This window comes from Emys orbicularis, chromosome 1 (genome assembly GCF_028017835.1).
Source record: "Emys orbicularis isolate rEmyOrb1 chromosome 1, rEmyOrb1.hap1, whole genome shotgun sequence".
NCBI classification, from domain to species: Eukaryota; Metazoa; Chordata; order Testudines; family Emydidae; genus Emys; species Emys orbicularis.
Genome location: NC_088683.1, coordinates 364,267,909 through 364,291,536, shown reverse-complemented (window position 1 = coordinate 364,291,536; position 23,628 = coordinate 364,267,909). Strand labels below are relative to the sequence as shown.

General features: G+C 46.2%; 1 protein-coding gene across 4 annotated transcripts in view; it reads right to left on the bottom strand.

The window, feature by feature from the left end:
- STIM1 (stromal interaction molecule 1) overlaps window positions 1-23,628 on the bottom strand; it is a 160,104-nt gene that overhangs the window by 25,732 nt on the left and 110,744 nt on the right. For all 4 annotated transcript variants that reach the window (XM_065423459.1, XM_065423457.1, XM_065423460.1 and 1 more), the window contains exons 6-7: window positions 9,797-9,974; window positions 3,068-3,245 (exon numbers count right to left, since the gene is read on the bottom strand). In XM_065423459.1, the coding sequence (XP_065279531.1) occupies window positions 3,068-3,245; window positions 9,797-9,974 (356 nt within the window). The remainder of the gene's footprint in view (window positions 1-3,067; window positions 3,246-9,796; window positions 9,975-23,628) is intronic.

Sequence of the window (23,628 nt, the reverse complement as noted above, 5' to 3'; positions counted from 1 at the left end):
GATGGGGGGAGGGTCTCAGGAGGGGGCAGTCAGGGGACAAGAGGCAGAGAGGCTTAGGTAGGGGGTGGAGTCCTGGGGGGCAGTTAGGGGCAGGGGTCCCAGGAGGGGGCAGTCAGGGGAGAAGGAGCGGGGGGAGGGTTGGGAGTTCTGAGGGGGGCAGGAAGTGGGAGGGAGTGGAAGGGGCAGGGGCGGGGCTAGGGCAGGACGGGGGCGGGGCTACGGTGGGGCTCCTCCCGTCCTCTTTTTTGCTTGCTGAAATATGGTAACCCTAGTTTTGCTCTACCGATATCAGCAATTGGGCTGTGGTTGTCCCTTATCACTTCAGCTACCAGCTTGGTTAAGCAGGATGTTTATGCAATGCAGATCTAGTCCATCTCTCTAAGCCTGTGAAGATGGAGGGCCTGATTCTGATTTACGCTGGTGTGAGGGAAAATCAGTACTTGGTCCTGCTAGTGAAGGCAGGGGGCTAGACTTGATGACCTTTCAAGGTCCCTTCTAGTTCTAGGAGATAGGATATCTCCATTAATTTAATTTAATGACTACACCACCCTTATTCCACCACATTTAGGCCCCATCTACAGTACAAATACAGCTGTCCCCTGATTTGATATTCACACAGTTAAAGTTTATAGTGTGGGCAGAGCCTAACCATGTCCCTGTAACTGGGACAACACCTTGGATTGTTAATAAAAGAATCACTTGCGTTCTCTCTGTTCACTCTGGCCCTGATCCAGCACCCTGTGACCTCAACGGGAGTCTGTCCATTGACTTTATTGGGGGTTGGAGCAGGTCCTGTCTAGGGTTCAGACCACGTTAGCACCTTGCTAGCAAGAAGCATGTGTCAACATAGCTTTGGCGAACACCCTTTCTTTTTCCAGGATAGACAGCTGCACACGGGATTGAGAATGTAAATGTTTAAAGGAATCTCTCAGTAAACCCAGATCAGTTTCCTTTACCGTGTTAACTAACTCAGCTCCATTTAAGCTGCATTTGGCTTGAGCATTATTTCTAGCCAAGGACATCACACTACACTCAGACATTTGAAATTTCATATTCTGTCTGTGAGCACATTTGCCAGTCCATTTAGAGCAGTGGGTTTCACATTTTTTAGGCTGTGAACTCCTTACCAAATAAAGTAGTCTACCGTGTACCCTCATGTGAGATAGGGTCATAATATACTTTATGATTAGATTGCCACGTCTTACGAAACAAAATGTGTTGTCTGCCATTACAGGATTTTTCTTGCGTACCCCCTGACAAGAGCTCACGTACCCCAGTTTGAAAACCACTGGTCTAGAGGGACTTATAAAGCAGCCACATTCCAGAGTTAACTACCCACCATTTTACTACTGTCTGCAATTTTAACAAATGTTAAACGTAATTTCCCTAAATTGTTCATAGAAATACACGGACAGCATCATAATCTTCATGATGGACTAAATTCTCCACACCAATCTCAACTTCCACTGATCTGATCTCCTACCATACATGGAGTTCTGTCCTCTCTAATCCATCTAGGTTCTGACCCAACACCCAACCCCATGGTATCTGAGTGCCTGGGAGTGCTGAGCACACAGGCAGAGCAGAACTGTGGAGATGAACCACTTGGCTCTGAGACCGGACATTTGCTCAAAATGTTTATGAACAGCAGGGTTCACATGGAAACAAAAAAATCTGGTTTGGGAAAGTGAACAGGAAGGTAGCAGTGTAAAATGACAGTAAGGGGACCAATACATAAGGGGAGAATGGGCTCTGGAAGGACTGAAGCATGAGCAGGGTTTATAATCTGGGTGGGGTTTGACATCACTGGAAGGGGTCGGTGTGTAAACTCTAGTACAGACGAGCCCATCTCACTAAGGCCTGGCTAACTTTGCTCTCAGTAGGAGCCCCCAACACGGTCTTTGAAAAACCAGATCATCTTCTTAGCAGCATCAACTGGTGCAAGAGCAGCTCAGATTTCAGGATTCACAGGGACCCAAAAGTATCTTAGACTTTTGACAGGTTGCCTTTGGCTTGTACGGTCAGTGGGAGTGGCTAGTGATTTACATCTGTGGCCTCTAGTTCATTTCAGTGGTGATTGTGTTACATCACGCAGTGCACGCTGGGTGGATAAAGCCATTACTCACCCACTCAATGAATCCCACAGGAAGGCCTCTAAGAAACAACAGATTGGTTAAGTCACCGCTGGCTTCAGCTTTCATTACAAATTTAAAGAGGAGGGAAGGGGGCAATGGGTGTGACTTGACACACACAATGCAAACAATACAACTTGTATTTACGTGACAACACGTGGGTGGCTGTGCTGGACTGTAGCGTATTTTGAGGTGTATTTGTGTGCGATAGCCTAAACAGGAAACTACTGTCTTGGGAAACTGTATGTAAATAGTATCAGAGGGGTAGCCGTGTTAGTCTGGATCTGTAAAAAGCGACAAAGAGTCCTGTGGCACCTTATAGACTAACAGAAATATTGGAGCATAAGCTTTCGTGGGTGAATACCCACTTCGTCAGACGCATGGTCAAATATGTATGTAAATACTCAACTCTGGCAGCAAGTGTTTAAGTTGCTTGGAGGCTCTTAAGGGAAGAGGAGGATGAGGTGTTGCAGAAGCAGTTTAGAATGAATTTAATTGCTGCCTCAAGTTCTCCTGAAATACAGTACGTAAAGTGCCATACGAAGGGGAAGGGGCCAGCCCTCTGGTTGCGTCTCAGCACAGAAGGATCAGAGGTATGGATCAAACTCCATACCTTCCCTTCGGGGACGGCAGAGGCTATGGAGTGAGGGGCAGCACATTCAGCACTGGAAGCGTGTCTTGTGTTGCTCTCCAGGGATCCCCTCTGGTGACTGCAGAGAGCAGCACGGATGGGCCCCATGAGAAGGCACCTTTGCGGGAAAGTGGCAGAGATAGTTGGATCTCTCCTATCCCTAAGGTCAACTGGGAGAACGGTGGCAACAGGGCACACTAAGGGGAGTCTAGCTGTATTTCCCAGGGGGATGCAGCAATGGCCATACAGCGTGTGGGTGTCCCGCCCCCCGTTTCTGCTTGTACGTAGGGTATGCAATGCTTGCCTGCTCCAGCTCCTGCTCAGCGTACTTCTGTCTGCTCAGCTCGTTCTCCGTCCCCTCGCGCAGCTCACGCAGCCGGTGTGCCTCTTGCTTGGCGATGCTGATCTCGTCTTGGAGCTTCTTCTCCAGATGCACCTTCTCCACTTCCACCGTGCGGTGCTCCTCCTGGGCCTTCTGCAGCCTAATGCACACAGGCACAGGGAACTGCTAGTGCACGCAGGGCTGTGTGTCCCTGGGCGAAGGAACCCACTGAGCAATTACTGCATGATTAGCTGCGCACACGGGAGGACATACAAGGCCAAACTCTGCTCTCACCTGCACTGGTGTAAACCCAGAGAAACTCCACTGATAACAGTGGAGAGATGCTGCTGTAAATCCAGAGGGAAAGCACAACTCAGCACAGAGGCTCTGGGCACTGAAACGCCAGCATTAAGAAAACTCAAGGAAAAGTTTGACATGAAACTAAAATGATCAACTTCAGATTTTCAGCCACGTTTATTTTTGAAATACCAGAAGAACACAAGCCACAGTCTGATGAAATGCGCTGCAAACTCATTTGATTCTTCTGCGCATTCACAGAAACCCAGAAACAAAGGCCTTCGCCATTATGGAAATGGACATAATCTATATCACTCTACTCCAAGGAGATAAATACTTGAGTTTTAATGGGCCTCGGGACGTGGCTGCGCACGTGTATATTTGCAAATGAGATCTGCCAACATACTCCATTTCCCACTGGATCCAAATTCAGACACACCCTCCTCCCAGGAGTGGTTAATTTTCTCCAACATGGGATTAAATCAGTATTGATTTTGCATGGATGCAAGAGAAAATTACAGTTTATTTACCCTTGGGTCGGGGAAACTGATGCTGGCGCATCCCAGGAGTTTCAAGGACCCAATACTGCTCTTTTCAATAGCTTTCCGGGTACCCTCGCTCAGCCTGCTGGGTCAGGCTTTTTACTGCATTTTCATTTGCTTCCAAGTCTCTGCTGCTACCTCCCTCTGACACAGCCCCCTGGCGCTGCAGCCTCCTGAGTGCACCGAGGAAGAATTAAGCTACGGAGGAAGAAAACGGGAGTGCAAAGCAGGAGAGGATGCACTAGGACAAATTCTATCTGACTCACTCCAACTGGCCTGTACAAAGGAGGGGGGAGGGATAGCTCAGTGGTTTGAGCATTGGCCTGCTAAACCCAGGGTTGTGAGTTCAATCCTTGAGGGGGCCATTTAGGGATCTGGGGCAAAAATCTGTCAGGGACAGTACTTGGTCCTGCTGTGAAGGCAGGGGACTGGACTCGATGACCTCTCAAGGTCCCTTCCAGTTCTATGAGATAGGTATATCTCCATATAAAAAAATCTCTAGTGTTTGTCACCAAAACCACTTCAAATTCCAAATGTTAGTTATTCTTTAAAATAAACTAAGTACAATGATCATTTCTAACACGTAGACTGACTGCCAATTTTAAGACAATGTTTCTGCAGCATTTATTCAGTTGAAATGTGTGTGTTTGGGGGCGGGGTTCACTTTATCATTTTGGCTACAAAAACTAATGATGTATAAGTACCTTCCTAGGGAGAAAACACTGTGTACTAGAGTGTTCTTTAATCTAGTGGAGAAAGGCAGAACAAGAACCAATGCTGGAAGCTGTGCCAGACACATTCAACTTAGCAATAAGCAGGGCTTAATTTGTGCCAGTCCTGAGCCCCGGCACCTCTGGGCCTGGCAGTTCATGGCCCCGGCACCTCTGGGCTTGCCGCATCAGTTATTAAAGTAAAAAAATTGCTTGAGCCCCCAGCACCTAATTAAGCACTGGCAATAAGGCACACTTTTTAACAGGGTGATTAACCACTGGAACAAACTACCAAGGGAAGTGGTGAATTCTCCATCTTTTGATGCCTTTCTAGAAGATGCTTTAGTCAAACACACATTATTGGGCTCAATGCCGGGGTAACTGGATGAAATTCTATGGTCTGCGGTGTGCAGGAGGTCAGACTAGATGATCTAATGGTCCCTTCTGACCTTAAACTCTGAGCTGTTTTCCTCTTTTCTCCAGAGATCCTGTGCTGCAGTAGAAGGTAAATCAATAACAGCCGGACACAACGGTGTGTTTAAATAGTAGAGACCTTCTGACCCAGAGTGCATTGTGAAGACATTTTTGTCCCTTGTCCTTGCAGGTCAGGTTCCGGTCCCAACTTAAACAAAACCATCCTTTCTATTTATACTCCATGTTCTGGTCAGTCCGTTTCCTTTTTAGGATTTGTTGGAGTTTTAGGAGAACTTCAGTATGGTTTAGTAGTTATGAGGATAAAAGCTTTCTGAGGTCAGGCAGGCATAAACTGAGCCAATGAAACCATTACTGGGCTTAAGCGTAAAGATTCAATGACTGGCTACGAAAATAGCTATAGACCAGGCTGCGGACGACTTTAAAAAACTAAACTGCAAGATGAATCATCCCAGCTAAAAGCAAAAACATTTCCAGTCACCAAATCTTTTCTTATTCAGGGTGTCCAATCCCCAAAATGGAATAACAGCCCAGTTTCTGATTATTTACCCCCCTTTCCAAACCAAAAGAAGGGAAAGGACTGTGAGATACGTGCAGCACAGCGGCTCTGAGGTGCACCAGGAACAAACTGCAATCAAAGGCAAGGACACTTGCCCAGGCCACTAGAAGCCTTGGCTGGCAGGTTTCCTTTAGATGTACTGGGAGTAATCAAGACCCTCTGAGGAGGGATGGCAAGGAAAACCTCCAGCCCCAAGAAGAGTGTTTGTGGGAAGCAACTTGTGCGAACAAACCAGACGCCAGGAAGGTTGACTTTTGTTAAAGCTCGAAGAGGGATAGGGAAGCAGAACTTGCCTGCATGAGGCTTTGCTTCTATGCACAAGACTTTGAGAAATGCCTGGTTCATGGGCCTACAAGTGACCATTCAGATACAAACAAACAAAATGAGGTGAAGCCGATCCTTATAGCAGAATTCTGCTCTGTGTAATATACACATTTCGACTGCTCTCTTTGAGACCTTGTACAAAACTAAAGGACTGCATCTGCCGTCTGTTTACTTCACAGCCCAGATTTAAAAAATGGGAAGAATGTTAAAGATGCATTTCAAAACATTACTATGAACAAACAAAACCCATGTTTTGGGCGCAGAGGCTAGAGGGGAGCAGTCCACTGCTCCACTGAAGAGTGCAATTCACTGAGAACACTGCAAACACAAGCCTCCTCACGGTGTAGAGATGTCAATTCAAAACAAAATTTGGATGGGCGGGACTTTCTTCAGCCATTTTGTTGGCTGTGTTGCTGGACAAGGGTTTATTTTCAATTTATAGTTCTGCTAAGAAACACAAATGTTTTCATTCCTAATTTTAAAACAATCCTATTGAGACGTTCCAAGTTTAGAGATAAACCCACGCTCTCTGCCCTCCATGGATCATTGCTCCATCACTTCCATTCTAGGCTTGTTAATACTCCACACACATTAGAATACCCTCTGTTTAAAGGGGAAATGTCCTGGTGGTGTGTGTGTCATGGGAGGGAGGGGGAGGATTAATCCTTAAGATTTCTCTTGAATGCACTAGTCAGACTTCTTCTATTCCCCACCCTTTCATTATTCATGTTTCATGAAAACGACAGTCCATCATTTCCTCTGTTGCTCACCAGAGACAACAACTTTCCCCTGCATGTTCTCAGTCAGTGTGACTGGATTCACACACGCACCAGTTTTACACTAGTGGAGCTCCACTGAATTCAGTGGAGTTATTCTGAATTTACACTGATGCAAGTTAAAGCAATTTGGAAGACTTCCTGGGAACAGTCTCCATTAAGGGATATCCTGTAAATGTTCTAGATTAGAACAGAATTTGGCTTGCTGGATCAACCTTTCCTGCTCTAGGTATCTCAACGGCCCTCACGAAGTTCTAAGTGAGGCAATGGAGTAGCCATTTGATAGACTGTGGAAAAGGCATTATGTACTCAGCACCTGGGACAGACACCTGTTTCAGGGTGACTCACCTTGTTTGTCTGGAACCCAGATTATTCACAATTTTTCAAAGAGAACCATGGAAGGACTTCCATTTGGACCACTGAAAGTTGTCTTGTACGTAGCATTCTCTGTCACTGTAGCATCTGAGCACCTCGCAGACTAATACATTTATCCTTTCAGCAGCACGTGAGGTAAGGGAGTGTTATTCCCTTTTTACAGAAGGGGACTGAGTCTACCCTGGGCAAGTCAGTTTGCACAAGGTCACCAGGGAGTCTGTGGCCGAGCCAGGAAATGATCACTCAACTCCTTCCTTCCAGGTCAGTGCTCTATCCACAGACAATCCTTCCTACCCTAATGCTCTGCAGACCTGTCAGGAGGAGGTCTCTCTGAAGCTTTTAGCCGTGCCTGGCATGTGCGGTTTCAGGTTTCTTCCTGTTTGGCTTTAGGTGACATTAGCTAATGTTCACCGGCACATCTCCTTGTTTATGTTGTCCTATCTTCGATGGCAGATCCCAAGGTCATGTCTTACACAGCATGTTTGCAGCAATGTTAGTATTTAGGCCAGTGCCTACAGGGTAACTTACTCTTGAATCCCCAGCATAAACTCAGCAGTTACCTCCAGGTCCTACCTAAAAGCATACACTTAAAGGTACAGAGTAAAATTCGGATGCTCTACAGTAATTATCTCAATGGGCAGTCACTTCAACTAGGAAATCCTAATGGTTTCTCACTTTAGCAGATCCTTTTTCTTCGGGGAATTGCCAATCTGGCAATGGTAAAATTATACACAACTCTGAAATGATTTGTTGCTCAGAACTGGCTGCCTCAAAGACATACAGTAAATGTAGTTTTTTCCCTCTCTTCATGTCAGGAACAAAGCAGATCATATGTGTGTGTCACTGAGAAGGGAAGGCAGGGAGTTTGGCACCATCATCTTGACACACATCTTTCCTTTCAGGTGAATGCCAACTAATGTCATCACACAGAGCTAATTGACAGAAGAAAGTTCTCACAAACACAACACCCATGAGCAGGGCTATTCTCTGCCAGCTGTTCTGACAGGATAGGTGAGGAACCGGGCTCCAGTACTGCATGTGTATATGGCACTGTTTCCAATGGCTGAAGTGTTTGTAAAAATCTTCACGGCAGGTTTACATTCCTGAGATGCTGGCACATGTACAGGCAACTTTTCACGCTAGCTAGTGCACACACACAATTGGAATACAAGTCTGCTCACACTGCAGTCATTGGGAGTTTAGCCATCGACTTCTATGGCAACCAGACAGGACTCTTTATCTTTGAAAATTATATTCAAGAGACAAGTAAAAATAATTAGAGCCAGGCTCTGTTAAAAATGGTGATTTCAGCAAGAAACTAACCTTTTTAAAAAAAGAAAATGAGATTGTCAGTAGTAGCCCTTTGTCCATATATAAGCCCTGTGACAGCCGTTACACATGTAAGTAGCCACATTGAGGTCAATGCCATTACTCATGTGAGTAAAAGTTGCATTCTTCAGCCCACAGTATTTTGCCAAAGAAGAAATGAAACATTTTTATGATGAACAAGAGACAGTTCAGCTGCTTATGTTTAATGTTCCTGTATTGAATTTTCTAACTTTTTTGTGTGCTTCCTAGTAAACAACTTATGAGAGCTGGATATCCCTGTAGTTCCTGGGAAGCGGTGGCTGAAGCCATCAGGAAATTTGGCCAAATTCCTCTCCTGAACCATTTCCAGAATATTGATGCGTTTCACCCTCTCTCTTGGCTAATATGAAGATGCAACCTGAGTCAGTCCAGATGATGGATTCTGAAGGAGCCAGATTACTTAACATTCTTTTTGAAAGGCCCTTTCTTCCTGTAGGAGCAGGTCTATTTTGTGATTTTAAAAGGAAAGCAGAAGAATTCTGGTTTCTTTCAGTATCGTTTGGACTGACACAAAGGAACAATTGCTGACCAGCTTCACTGCTGTAGCACAGGAAAGTATGACGCATCGGTAGCAAGTTCCCATTTAAAGTAAGACAATAGGCTCAAACACAAGGGTGTCAAGCCCCTGTCAACTACAGCAGGGGCATCCAAGTCATGTTAGGTAAGAATCAGAGTGCTTGCAGTTGTTAATGATCAAAGTATGAAAGTTCTAGTTGGAATATGACGGACTCGGGGGGAACCAGGCCCTTCATATTTAACCGTCTCAAAGACAGCACAACTGATTTGGTGAAAACGGTTCTACAAAATTCATTCTCTTTCTAAAAATTACAGCCCAACCGAAATTTGAGAAAAACTTGAGCAACCAACAAAAGGGAATTAAGGTGGAAATCAGCATTCAGGCTTAACTACTATTTGTGCTGCTCAAGTCCACTAAAAATACATGAGATGCTTGTGCCTCATGCTGCCAATTCAGCATAGTGACTTTACATGACAGCAGCAGGCTTTATAATAGCATATGAGGGTAGTTTTAACTATTCTAGTTTTGATGTGGCACATCCCAAGTACATCTAACCAGTGCACATTGTGCAGGGAGTGGCAAGGGTGGGATTATGTCCAAATTTCTTAACTAGCTGACCAAATGCATTCAAAGACTGTGCAGCCACATCAGTAATGCCAACTGGGTAATAGGTTTGCTATGATGACCTAAGCAGTCAGGTACTTAAGGCTGACACCCTCACAGAATAAGAGGCTGACTGCTACTGGTTTAATCCAAACTAACAGTGGAGACTTAACCACCCACCTCCAGACAAAGCTTAAGTAGGACTCACCTTTCTTGAAGGTCGTGTAGACTCTGCTCAGCTCTATGAAGCCCTTCTAGGTCTTTCATCATCCTCTTCACGTGCTCCTTTGAGTAGCGGTTCTGGATGTAGGCAAACCAGCAGCCACCCACTCCAATGACAATGGACACCACCAACATGAAATCCTTTAGGTGGTTATGACGAGTTACTGGGGAAAAAAGAGTTGCAAATAGATAGTTTAATTCAAAGACGGAAATATGATGATCTGCTTTGCAATGGTTTCTTTGCACCACAGGAAAAAAATTAACAGCACTAGAAAGAATTATGGACCTAGAAACACAGCAGGCAGGAAGGACTGATGCCCGCCCATACCTACAAATCCCCTTGAAATCACCATAAAACACACCTACCTTCCTTAACAGACGATCCCAAACCAATGCTGGAGAGAAGGCTCAGACACTACGGTGACGGGCATGGTATAAGAACCCTTAATTGAACGGTATAACGCTCTGTACCTCGGGGGAACACCCAGCACCCCCACGTTCATCCTTGTAAAATGATTGTGTGGTATCCAATGCAAAGTTTGTCATGTTGGGTGTCTTCGGAAGGCTCATGATGCACTGAGCATGGTTGTTATAGTGATGTTATAGGTTGTAATTTCATGTATATAGTTATGAGGCTGAAAATGTATCCTTATGGCTTAAAATAAGCCCAGGCAAAAACTCTCCAGGAGCAGAGGGGCAGTTCACACCTCAACAGGGCGTGTATGGGACAAACCCAGCCCTGCCTCACAGGAACAAAGGGCACTGGCCTAGACAGCAACAAAAGAATCTGTTGGACTCTCGAGGGAGTCACCCCCCTTCCCTTGGTGAGTTTGGGACTCTGATGAGGTGATGCTCACCTGACTCTGAAGGGGGGGGGGGCGGTCAAAGCCAAGAGGGAAGAAAGAACATGATAAAAGGGAGAGACATTTGCCATGCTCTTCCTCTCTCTTCTACTTCCATCTACAGACACCACCACCAAGCGACTGAAGCGCTGATCAAAGAGGAGAGCCTGGCTGAAGAGCAACCAGCCGGCCTGTGGTGAAAAGGATCTAAGTTTGTAATGACATTGAAAGTGTTAAGATCAGCTTGGAATTCGTTTTGCTTTTATTTCATTTGACCAAATCTGACTTGTTGTGCTTTGACTTATAATCACTTAAAAATCTATCTTTTGTAGTTAATAAATCTGTTTGTTTATTCTACCTGAAGCAGTGCGTTTGGTTTGAAGCATGTCAGAGACTCCCCTTGGGATAACAAGCCTGGTACATATCAATTTCTTTGTTAAATTGATGAACTCATATAAGCTTGCAGCGTCCAGCGGGCATAACTGGACACTGCAAGATGGAGGTTCCTAGGGTTGTGTCTGAGACCGGAGATATTGGCTAGTGTTATTCGGTTGCACAATCCGAGGGGCAGCTTACATGCCGGAGGCTGTGCGTGAACAGCCCATGAGTGGGGGTTCTCACAGCAGAGCAGGGTAAGGCTGGCTCCCAGAGTCAAGGATTGGAGTGACCTAGCAGATCACCGGTCCAGATAACACCAGAGGGGAATGTCACAAATGGGTCATGTCCTAGCTACATCAAAGACTCAATGCTGATCTGTCAACCACTATGACAGCTGCACTCCTTTGGGCCAATGCAGATCACAAAGCCCAGGAGAGCTGGGGAGAAAGCATTCTCTGATGAGGGGATCTGGCTACAGAACAAACTTGCAGAGAAGATGAGGCAAATTTGGAGTCTGATTATCTTTAGAGAACGTTGCAAAATCTTCATATATAAAAAAGCCACTTTAGCTTAATAGTGACACAACACTGACAGCCCCTCTTTCTCTAAGCCCCTACCAATAAAAAGGGGTGAATTAATAAAATCGAAACCCCACACCACCCTGTTGTTAGCAGAATGTTGACCTCAAAAAGGGAGAAGTGCCAAAAGGTGAATGAAATCCACTTGGGAATTTGCTATTGCTTTTAAAGGGAGTATGCTTAGATCCTACAGTGATGAGAGGCACCATAAAGCCCTAAGATAAATAAACAGAACCTAGAAAGATATGAAATTCTTTCCCAAGGCCCTAATTAGGCTAAGCCATTTAACCTTTTGCACGGGAACAAGAGTCAGCATAGCTGGGCATCTAACCACACTGGGGGTTAGGGGTTACCTCTGGTGTATAATTTATAAACAATCCTGGAAAAATAGACTCTTACTAGGATTTCCAAGGACAGAGAATATCAGACATTAGCCACCTTTAATATTTAACCAAAACTATGTTTCGGTTTCCTCTCACTGGGACAAACACTGAGCTAGATCCTGCAACCCTCAGCTACATTCAAGTCAATTCCGCGAGAGCCTACTTGGATGAGTCAGGGCTGCAGACCAGGCCCACAGGAGTCTGTTCACCTGGCAGGTACAAAAGGAGGAATCAAAAGAAACATCCCAGAAATCAATAATTAAGAGGAGCGCCTCACTTCATCTAAAATGGACGGATTTTTATGAGGAGTTTACATAACACCCCTACCCTCAAGAGAATAGTTAACCCTGAGGATGCAGGGCATTTCGAAAGTACTTGGAGCAATCAGACCATTTCCGGATTCGGAGATTAGAGGGGCTGAGATCCAAAGAGCCATGAGAGGGCTAACAAGCAACGCAAGATCGGTTCTTAGAGGGATTATCATTTAAGTTGTGTAATGCATTCTCACAGCTACCTTATAAAGAAAGTAACTGTCTTTTTGGGGGGAGGGGAGATCAGATGATATCCCCTGCTCTTTCTTCCTTCACATGCACTTCAGCAGTAATGTAAGCAGATCCCCAAAGCCATGCTCCCTCTCACAGGCCAAACGCTTTATTAGGTACTCTTTGTGAGATTCGTCCACTAACAGTAATTAGGTTGGAGGGCGATTTCACCCACTGTGGTCCAACAGGTAAAGATGGGATTTACTGGGATTAGATACTTCTCGTAACGCAGTGAACCTCATCAAATAAGCATCCAACTCCTCCTAGTCCTGTCAGTGGGAATAGCTTGACATGGAGAAGTGAGTATTTGTGATGGAAGTTCAAAAAATAAATGGCTAAAACTTCATGGGACAGATCCCAAAGTGCCTAGAAAAATCACATCTAGATAATGTAAAGATGATAGAAAATAGTTACTTTCCCTCCACACACTCTTTAATCTGAGGAACTTCAAGCACTTCTATAGACATAAATTAAGCCTCACAACACCTCTGAGAGGTACACAATACATTACACACATTTTACAGATGGGTAAACTGAGACACAAGTGACTTGTCCAAGATCACTCTAAAAGTCAGTGAAAGAGCTGGGAAAAAAGAACTCAGCCGTTCTGGACCTATTCTAATCTGGCAGAGAACGGTGTAACATGAGCCAATGACTAGAAGTTAAAGCTAGATATGTTCAGACTGGAAATAAGGCATAATTTTTTTAAGTTGAAAGTAATTAACCACTGGAACAATTTATCAAAGGTTGTGGTGAATTCTCATCACTGACCATTTTTAAATCACAATTAGATGTTTCTCCAAAAGATCTGCTCCAGGAATTATTTTGGCGAGGTTCTATGGCCTGTGTTATAGAGAAGGTCAGACTAGATGATCACAATGGTTCCTTCAGGTCTTGGAATCTACGAATCTATGAAATTATTAGACAGCAATTCCTCATGTGAAAGTATGGCTTAGACTCTGGATAGAAGACGAATGCAATGAGGTGCCTCATCACTTGAAAAAAGTGAGAGCTCGTCACTGATGGGGAGCTAGTGATTCCTAGATTACCCATGATTTACATTGCATAGAAGCCTACGCAGGGCTCAGCCCCCACTGCAGCTCTATTTTGAGGGCATGAGTGTGCATGCTGTGTGCTGACATTTGCTGAAGAGTGATTTCTGAGTTGGACAGAGCTCAAAGTCCCATTTTCATTTCCATCCTTTCCTGGAGATTTAGGCAAAGATACTGGAAGACATTAAGAGAGGCCATTATCTGCCATAGCATACTATAAAACCCCATCTTGGTTTAAGTTTTAACAGCTTTGAGTTTTGGATCCTAGCAGTAAGTGTGGGTTAACAGGCACCTTCAGGACCTACTACAATGCTGTATTTCCCAGGGGAATTTCCATTATGTCTTTGTGAAGTTGGCTCCTTTCCCCTAAGCAGATTATTCCGGTGCCTCCTGTTTGCTGTGGTAATGACTCTGAAACAGTAAGTGCTGGATTTTTACATTTCTTATTCTCTCCTGACTGAGGAGGAATGAGTGGGTGGCTGGGCTGGTACCCCTCTGCATGTGACTTCACCACCGACCCCGCCCACCTTGCTCAGAGTTGTGGGGTGTCTATAGCTCCCCCACCACAATAAACTCCATTTGGGTCTCCTCATGTGTAAATTTCTAGTTCAATTTGGGCCAAGCTGGAGTGATGGATGAGTAAAGTGAACCCAGATTTCTCTTCCCTTTAATCTAGGAGAAATGAATAAGGTTTAAGATTATTGCCAAGAAGCTAATGGATGCGTTTTTCTTTTTCTCATTGGGTTCTAACAGCAGGCTTTGATTGTGCTAGTTAAGAGATGGAAGTGTTGCAACTCAAAGGGTACGTCTACACTACCCGCCGGATCGGCGGGTAGTGATCAATCTATCGGGGATCGATTTATCGTATCTAGTGTAGACACGATAAATCGATCCCCGATCGCTCTGCCGTCGACTCCTGTACTCCACCGCGGCGAGAGGCGGAAGCGGAGTCGACGGGGGAGCGGCGGCAGTCGAACCCGCGCCATGAGGACGCGAGGTAAGTCGACCTAAGATACATCAACTTCAGCTACGCTATTCTTGTAGCTGAAGTTGCGTATCTTAGGTCGATCCCTCCCCCCCCCAGTGTAGACCAGGCCTAAGTTACCTTTTTCATTTGTTCACAAATCTTTCTGTTTGACATTTGGTAACACCACATCACACTAAGACTCAAGCCTGTAAAAATGTGCCATTTATAATAGCCTATCATGTATAAAGTACAGTACACAGATGGTAAGATAAACATATACAAAGGCAGAGAGGGGAAAGAGCAACTACGCACAAGAAACTACAGATCTTTGGAATGAGAAGTCTAGCAGACGGGACACTGGCAGGAAACAGGATAAAAATGGATTAACACAATCTATTCCTAACCAGGATGTGCTTGCTATACCTCCTGGAATGCATCTGTGCCCTTGATGTAGTCATGAAGGGCCGAGCGATGTAAAACCGACAGGATATTCAGGGAGGGCATATGAAATGCTGCACCATCCTTTCCTCGTGAAGCCCAAGGATTAGGGAAAGTTTGGGAGACGTGCAGATAAGAGATGAAGACCCCACAGCTCAAGATGGTTCTCATGCTGTCAAGAAATAATCAGTTACAGGCCAGAAAGACAGCACTTGACCAAACCTTGAAGGAAAGGCAAAAAGTTGATATAATTAGCATTTTACAGTAATTTGTGCCTCTACAAAGTGATACATGTGTCCTGGTGAAATAAATGGGACAGGAGCAATATTTATTCCATTTACAGATATCTTTGCGTAATGCTGACAGACCCCGGTCATCAGCGGGCAGGATCGAACCTGGGGCCTCTGGAGCTTAGTGCATGAGCCTCTACTGCATGAGCTGTTAGCTAAGGCTGTAGAGCAGACTCATTTAACTCTCTCTAAGTGGTCTCAGTGCCACTAGATGGGACAGGGCACCACACCCAGAAGGTGTGTGGGTTACATACTTCCCCTAGCTGAGAAGCACATCCCGAGCTTCAGAGACTTCCCAATTGAAATCCCAGATGAGCCCCCATTTGTAACACCGACAGACCCGGGTCGTCAGCGGGCGGGATTGAACCTGGAACCTCTGGAGCTTAATGCATGAGCCTCTATGCATGAGCTAAAAGCCACCTGGCTGTTAGCTAAGGCTGTAGAGCAGACTCATTAATTGCTCTCTCTTTAAGTGGTATCCATGCCACTAGATGGGACAGAACACCACACCCAGAAGGTGTGTGGGTTACATTTGCACCCCTACTGGGATCCAGTATAGTCAATAGACTTCTACGTCAATTCACCTCCCTCTCATTCAATCCATGCACCAGGCACAGAAGACAAGGATGATGGAACTGAATAGTTCTACAAAATCCAGCTGCAGACACTGATATGGAGCCAAAACATGATGAGCTGCTGATTAAAGGAAGTGGAAGAAGAGGCTGTTGACCAGCCCACAAAGGAGAGAGAGATGGATGGGGAATGAACAAAGGAAGACCTTAACGATTCAATATTTGGTTTTTGTTCTGGGAATCAGTATGTTTTTGTAATCTCTGTATATCAATGCACCTCCAGGAAACAGCACACGTGGGCCCCTCCAGCTCAGCTCAACAGGATTCAAAACAAGGACTGAAAACCCTGGCACTCCCTCTGCCAGGCGCTGATATCAGATCAGATCAGTAGTTGCTGCCTTCAGTGGTCAAACTGTCCCCTCAACTGCATACAAGAAACATGTCAGCAATTTAGTTATAATCTACGCAGCATGAGAGAAAGAAAAAGCCAAATGAACCCACTGCTGCAGTGAAAGAAAGGAATACCACAGAACTGGGGGGGTGGGGGGGAACGACTGAATTCACTCATGCTTACATGCCAGTGGATATGGAAATCACGGCTCTGAGATGAAGCATTACAGCCCATGGAAAGGCATGTGTAGCTTAATCTGAGAACGACACCATCGAGCACTACGTGAGCACACGCAGCAGGAAGCAGACCCTGGGAAACGCGACAAAGAAAGCAGCACGTATCAATGAGTAGGCTGAGTCACCTGAATGGCAGCGCCAACTGGGAGACTCAAAGAATGTTCAGCAGAGTGAAAGCTCACAAAAGGCTTCAAGCCAAGAAAAGCCACCATGTGCAGCAACTGTTCTATCCTGCAGAGGTGGAGAAAATGAATGAAAGGGGAAAGGGTCACAGTGAACCTTAGCAGACAAACTGGATGAAATACCACATTTCACCATCTGGGGGACAGGCTAAATATTGCTGAACCTCTGCCATCTGTGGAGGCCCGAGTTAGAAACTGCAGCAAATAAGGTTCAAAAGAGAAAGTAATCCATATGGGTTCAGTTTACATGTCCTTGCAATCTGAAGTATGAACGAGAAAGATAGGAACATACTTTGCAAGAGGTGGAGAGGGAGGACATTATGCATAATCCAGGGAAGCAGTATTCAATTTTCTACCAAGACAGCCTAAAGGAATATTAGGATTAGATCTCGCTCATTTCTTCTATAAATGCTAAATGAGTAATGGAGATGGATGGAACAAATTGAAAAGTGATACCACCAGCAGTTGTTGACTCACGAGCAAGCTTTTCACTTTGGCTCAGTCCTCATTGGCTCAATCTGTTATGCAGTGTAACACATTATAGACCTTTGCTCCCAGTGGTCACGATCTATTTACTTTAGGTTTCTCTATGATGCCAATAACAACATTCACTCTGCTGGAAATGAAGCTGCATTAACCTGATGGGATCATCCTTATCAGTGAGGATAAGTAATGATTTCTGGAGTTCCTCACGTACGCTGCTGCTGAAGTCTGTGGTAGGGAAGTGTGATGGGGTGTATTCCCCACATTGGCCCTGAGAGGATAAATTAGGCCAGTCAGGCCTAATTAACAAATTAAGCAGCAAGTAGGGGAGAGATGTAGGCTACAAGGAGGCCACTAATTAGAAGCAGGCACAGCTGGGCAGGAACAAGTGGGACCTGTACAAAGCCCAGGAGCTGCAAGTAGCAAAGGGGGGCTGCAGGGAAGGATGCCACTGTCACTCCCTGAGAGGAGGGAGAGTAGGCTGGCAAACCCAAAGAGAGAGGGGAGCCAATTATGTAGGAAGTAGTCCAGGGAAACAGCAGCAAGGGCTAGGACCATACAGGCCTTCGCTGCATGTTCTAGGGTCCCTGGGCTGGAATCCAAGGTAGAGGGTGGGCCTGGGTTCCCCTACCAGCCACTGGGAAGTGGCGCAGGGCATTGGAGATGCCATCCACTGGTCCAGAAGGAGTCTGATTCCACTGGGGGGGGGAGGACCTTAGTGACCTGGCCATAGGGCCAAGCCACAGACAGGGCCGGCTCTAGGTTTTTTGCCGCCCCAAGCAAAAAAATTTTGGCTGCCCACCGTCCCAGCCCTGGGCTCCTCGCCGCACCCCCCTGCTGCCCCAGCCCTGGGCTCTCCCCACCCACCCACACCCCCTGCCGCCCCAGCTCTGGGCTCCCTCATTCCCCCCCACCATTGCCCCCCACACACACCTCCTGCCGCCCCAGCCCTGGGCTCTCTCCCACCCTCCCCCACCTGCACCCTCCTTCCGCCGCAGCCCTGGGTCACTGGTAACTTGCTCCCACGGCAGGTCATTCAGCATGAATTTTAGATGTGCACAGAACAGACAGGATTGGTTCCCATATGGTTACAGAACTGCAATAAAGTGGAACAATTTTCAGCTTGTGTGACTGGAGGATATCTGGATGCATATTATAAGACTGTCCTACATAAATGAGGAAAAGTTGAGGTGCCTTTATTATTCTTTTCTTCCACTCTTTCTTTCTATGGGGAATTTACCAATGCAATATCACGGTCTTCCTTTTAAACAAACAAACAAAAGGCAATGGCTGTTGAAAATAGCAATTCCAGTCCTAATAACCACTGGGAAGCATTTCTTGCTCAGTTATCCTACTTTTTCTACAGCAAGTTACAGTGGATCAGTATATTTGATTTGGGAGAAATGAAGTAACAGCTGCCCAAACTGAACTTGAGCACTCCTGAATTTTGAGGTGTTCAAATCTGGAAGGCAGGTGCTGGGGGGGGGGGGGGGGGGGGCTGTGGCTCCGCGGGGGAGCACGGCAGCATATATGCAGCAGTGTGTCTGGCGCTGCGCGGAGCCAGACATGCTGGTCTGAGTGGCACGGTAAGGGGGCTGGGGGGTTGGATGGGGCGGAGGTTCGGGGGGGCAGTCAGGGGCAGGGAGAAGGGGGGGTAGATGGGTCAGGGGTTGGGGGGGCAGTCAGGGGTTGGGGGGGCAGTCAGGGGACAGGCAGCAGTTGGATAGGCATGGGACTCCCGGGGATTTGTCAGGGGACAGGTAGGGGGTGGGGTCCTAGGGGGGAAGTTGGGGCGGGTCTCAGGAGGGGGCAGCTGGGGACAAGGAGAAGGGAGGCTTAGATGGGGGTGGGGTCCTGGGGGACAGTTAGGGGCAGGGGTCCCGGGAGGGGGTGATCAGGGGCCAAGGTGCAGTGGGGGTTGGATGGGTTGGGGTTTCTGTGGGGGGCAGTCGGAGGGGGTGGATGGTGGCAGGGTGGGGCTACCCTCCCTCCCTGTGGAGTGTCCTATTTTTTGAATGTTAAAATATGGTATCCCTACGCACAGTGCAGCTCTCCATTCATAGCAGGCTACAGCATGAGGTCTCAGCTTCCTCACTCCCTCCCCCTCTTTCCTGTTGGTAGTGGCCAAGGGAATGCTGGGAAATGTAGTTCTTTCCCTGCTCCAGGGCCAGCTCTATAGGCAGGGAGCTAACCAAGGAACTACAGCTCCCAGGGCCCCCTGTTGGTTCTCAGCTCCCATGCTGGATCCCTGCTGCCCCTGCAAATGGGCTGCCCCAAGCACGTGCTTGCTTTGCTGGTGCCTAGAGCCGCCCCTGTCCACAGACAGCAAGCTGCAGCTCCAGGAGTGAGAGGGGCTGCAGGGTGAAAGAGACGACGGGTAGAGACAACACCAGAGGAAGGCAGCACCTGGCAAGAGCTAATCCCAGAGTTGCCAGGAGGAGGTGCCTCCGTGACAAGAAGTAAAAAGACAAAAGCGACGAGCATATGCAAAATGACACAAGAAATGGATGTGAAGAATCCATGCTACCTGTGCTGAGGAGGGCTGTGCTGAGGTTACCGAGTGAAAACTGACTCTGGTATTTTCAACATGCTAGAAACCCAAGCTCTTTTGGAGTAAAACTACAAGCATATCCCCCATCAGACAGATTGCCTGGAGGTGAGGGAAGGATAACTACAAAAAAGGCCACAAAACTGCAAATACTGATTTTGCCTCTTTTTGCAGCACTTGCTCATCCTGGGAACAAGGAGAAAAGCTGGACCCTGAAGGCAGCAGATTGGGAGCTGTGGATTGAGAGCAGGTGTTACTGACCCTATTCTGAGAATATCACGGACATAGAAGATGTGAGCACCAAAGCAAAAGTACGATGCTGTTGCTACTACTGGGGAAGATGAAGAGGAGGACGCGGGAACATTCTGGGTATTTATCATAAGGCAATGGAGACTGGCGAATCATGATATAAATAGACTCCTTCCATTATATATGATTGATGGCTCTTGATGAATTCGATGTTCCTCCCTGATTCAGCTCATACAGCAGCCCCCCGCCCCCTTCCTCTTGTTTAAAACTCAAACGGCAGCTGCAGGAAAGACATGCCACTAAAGAGAGTTATGAGCGATGGACAACGAGCACATGACATTTTCAGTGTTACAGCCTTGAGATTTAGAGAACACCCTACTTCAGTGTTTCTCAGGTCTGGTCTACACTACAGACCTATATCAGTAAAACTACATCGCTCAGCGGTGTGAAAAATCCACACTCCTGAGAATCGTTGTTATACCAATCTAACCCCCATGTAGACAGTGCTATGTCGGCAGAAGAGCTTCTCCCGCCGATGTAGCTACCACCTCCAGGGAGGCGGATTAACTACGCCCACGAGAGAGCTCTCTCCCATCGGCTTAGAGTGTCTTCATTAATGTGCTACAGCGGCACAGCTGCATTGGTACGGCTGTGCTGATGCAGCGTGTTAAGTGTAGACGTTCCCTCAAATGTTTCTGGTCAGAGGTCCTAGCTGGGATGGACTGGCTTCTTCGCATGCTGCCTTGTGTCATGTCCCAATACAGTTGCTGCCATCTCCTCTTTTCTGTGCATTATTTTTCTTAGTCAGTTTTGCTGTGATACTTGCTAACCTTTCCCGTTCCCTACCTCACGAGAAAGTTACATGCTGATCAAAGTGAGGGTGGCCATGAGGCTGGGCCATATGTGCCCTTATGGCTGGGCTGTGTGCCATGGGAGTGAAGAAGAGACGTTTGGCGTGCAGGCTGCCGGCTGAGCCTGCAGCCACGTACGCATGGGCTGGTCCTGTTGCTGGCTATGTTAAAGGGCACTATGGGATCAGGGAGTGAAGACAGGCTGCTTCCAAGGAGACACCTGACACTTTAGCCACAGGAGGAGACGCATGTTGGTACAGCGGAGGGCAAAACAAATCTGGAGTCATGCAGCTTTCCTCCGGCCATTGATACTCTTCTTTACTTCACCAAAAACTAATCTGGCATCCTTAAGGTTGAGAAATAATCTCCTATTGTTTGTCAGAACAGGGCCATGTCTACACTCCAGGGACTACATTGGCATAGCTATGCTGCCGTATACGCAGCCTACACCAATGACAGGAACGTTCCTTCGATGCAGGAACACCGCCTTCCTGAGCAATGGTAGCTAGGCCAACAGAAGCATTCTTCCATCGACCTAGATGTGTCTACACTGGGGGTTAAGTCAGAATAGCTACACCTGAGTGATGGAACTATGTCAACCTAAATTTTAGAGTTAGTCTGTTAGTCTTAAAGGTGTCACAGGACCCTCTGTTGCTTTTTAAATTTTAGGTGTACACCAGGCCTACGACTACCAGAACTTAAGCAGAAATTGGCCAACAGAAAAGCACAGGCCAAAATGCAAAGGGAACATATCCTGAAAGGTCTGAGATAGGACCATTTCTGCAGTTCAATAAAAATGGTACAATATTCACCTTGCAAATTAAAACAAAAAACTCATTTTAAACTGGAGCATTATCGGAATTTTAAACAATTACCCTCTTTGTTGATAAACAAAAACTGAAGCCATCTGCTACACACTAAAAGATGAAGGTGCTTATATAGCAATAAATCTTAGCTATTGCTTTTCTCAGCCTACCAACATTTGATTAAATACATTTAAAGTACTAGTTGCTAGAATGCCAACAAACAATGCAAACCTGTTATCTAAGTGCAAAGAGAGAAACTGAATGGATCCTCTGTGGAAGGCCTGTCTGTGTGTGTGATAAAGATGGTTCTAGGCACTGCTGGCGTATGAATACGTAAAGAAGTATACAGAAATAATTTCATATTAATGACCTTAAGATGCAAAATCAAGATCCTGGTCAATATTCAGCCACACATCAACTCCCTGCACATTCAAATACCTTTCCAACACTGGCCAGCACTAGTGGGAGCGTCCCCGGCTAGATTTCCTTGAAGCCGACAAAACAATTCCTCATTGGGGTGGCACTATCATGTCACCACAGCCTGGTGTCTTTCCCCAGGTACCCACTGTCGATTTATTTCTGTCAAGGGTTGGATAAGGGAATAATAATATTTGTTACATAATTACAAAAGTAATTCTGTAAGAAATATTACTAGCACCTAAAGCCAGGACGTATGGGATCAAAGGCCTACACTGTGACAAGCTAATTCCATTTCAAACCTTTCCCTCATTTAATTGACGCTACACTGAAGGAATTGGTTTTTTCTTCAGGACACTAAGATGTAAAATAGATCATCAATAAGCCCAACTAAATCTGATTAATCTTCCAGTCTTATATAGGTATCCTCCCATCCCAAGCCTGTCTGATGGCCACTTTTATCTTAGCTATTTCTAAGGCATATTAAGCTTCTGTACATATAAGCTTTAGCTAAAATATTTAACAATACTATCATGCAGATGCAACAATATGAATGGCTACAAGAGCTCCAGAACCAACCACCTCCATTCTCTTGCATTATCTCAAAGCAGCAATAGGGCATGTAGCAGAGCCAGTCTCTGGTCAATGAGCCCAGTTGGCCTGCAGGAGGCTGCCTGACTGGCTACGCCACCTGACTGGTTGGAAGAGTCAGCAGACTGGCTCTTAAGCCCAGCAGCTCTTTGGTGGCTGCTCTATGCATTTGCCCATGGTTGAGACAGCTCCTGTCTCTGCCTTGGACCCAGCCCTGTTCCTGCCCTCCCTCGCTCCACGTAACCCGGTTCTGGCTCCCATTCTTGGCTGTCTACTCCCGCTCCAACCACTGGCTCAGCTGCCCACATCCTGGTCTCTGACAACAGTAATACAATCCTCCATAAACCAAGGCCATGGAGGAGTTTCATTTGCATGGAAAAATGTAATCATCCATTTAACATATTCACTCACAAAGTCAGTAAAATCATTCAGATTAATATTGACCTTAACTCCCATGCAGGCCAGTTAACCACAACATCCTCTTCCCAAGAAGTGCAGTGCACTACATTCTGCCAAGTTTCTGCAGGTGTCTTGTCCCTAATCCCTTTTATCTAATAGACCAGAACTGCAAGGCAGAATTTTCACATCTATTATTCTACTTTCCACCCACACTCAATTGCTTAATCCTTCCTCTCCTTTTCAGTTTCCTTTCACCATTCTTGATAGTTACTTTCCCAGGAATTTTCCATTACAGATGCCTTGCCAGCCAAATTCTAGACTCTCCTTAGCCTGAGGCTGTGTGTGTTGCACCAGAAGTATCTAGTTGACTAGCCGCACCCTGGATTTGTATCTTTCATCTCTGAATTATCTTATATTTCCAGCTGCCAAGAGTCCTTAGCATTTGACAACGAGTCCTGCTTTTTCAGTTGTATGCTCTCCAAAGAGGAGATACCAGGAAAATTCAGAGGTAGCAAAGTCATTCTAAACAAAGGGCCTTTTTGGTTTCTATAATCTCTTCCTTGCTTTAGTGTGGTTGCCACAAGAAGGAGAACTGAGGTTACAAAAATGGTCTCCCCTAGTTA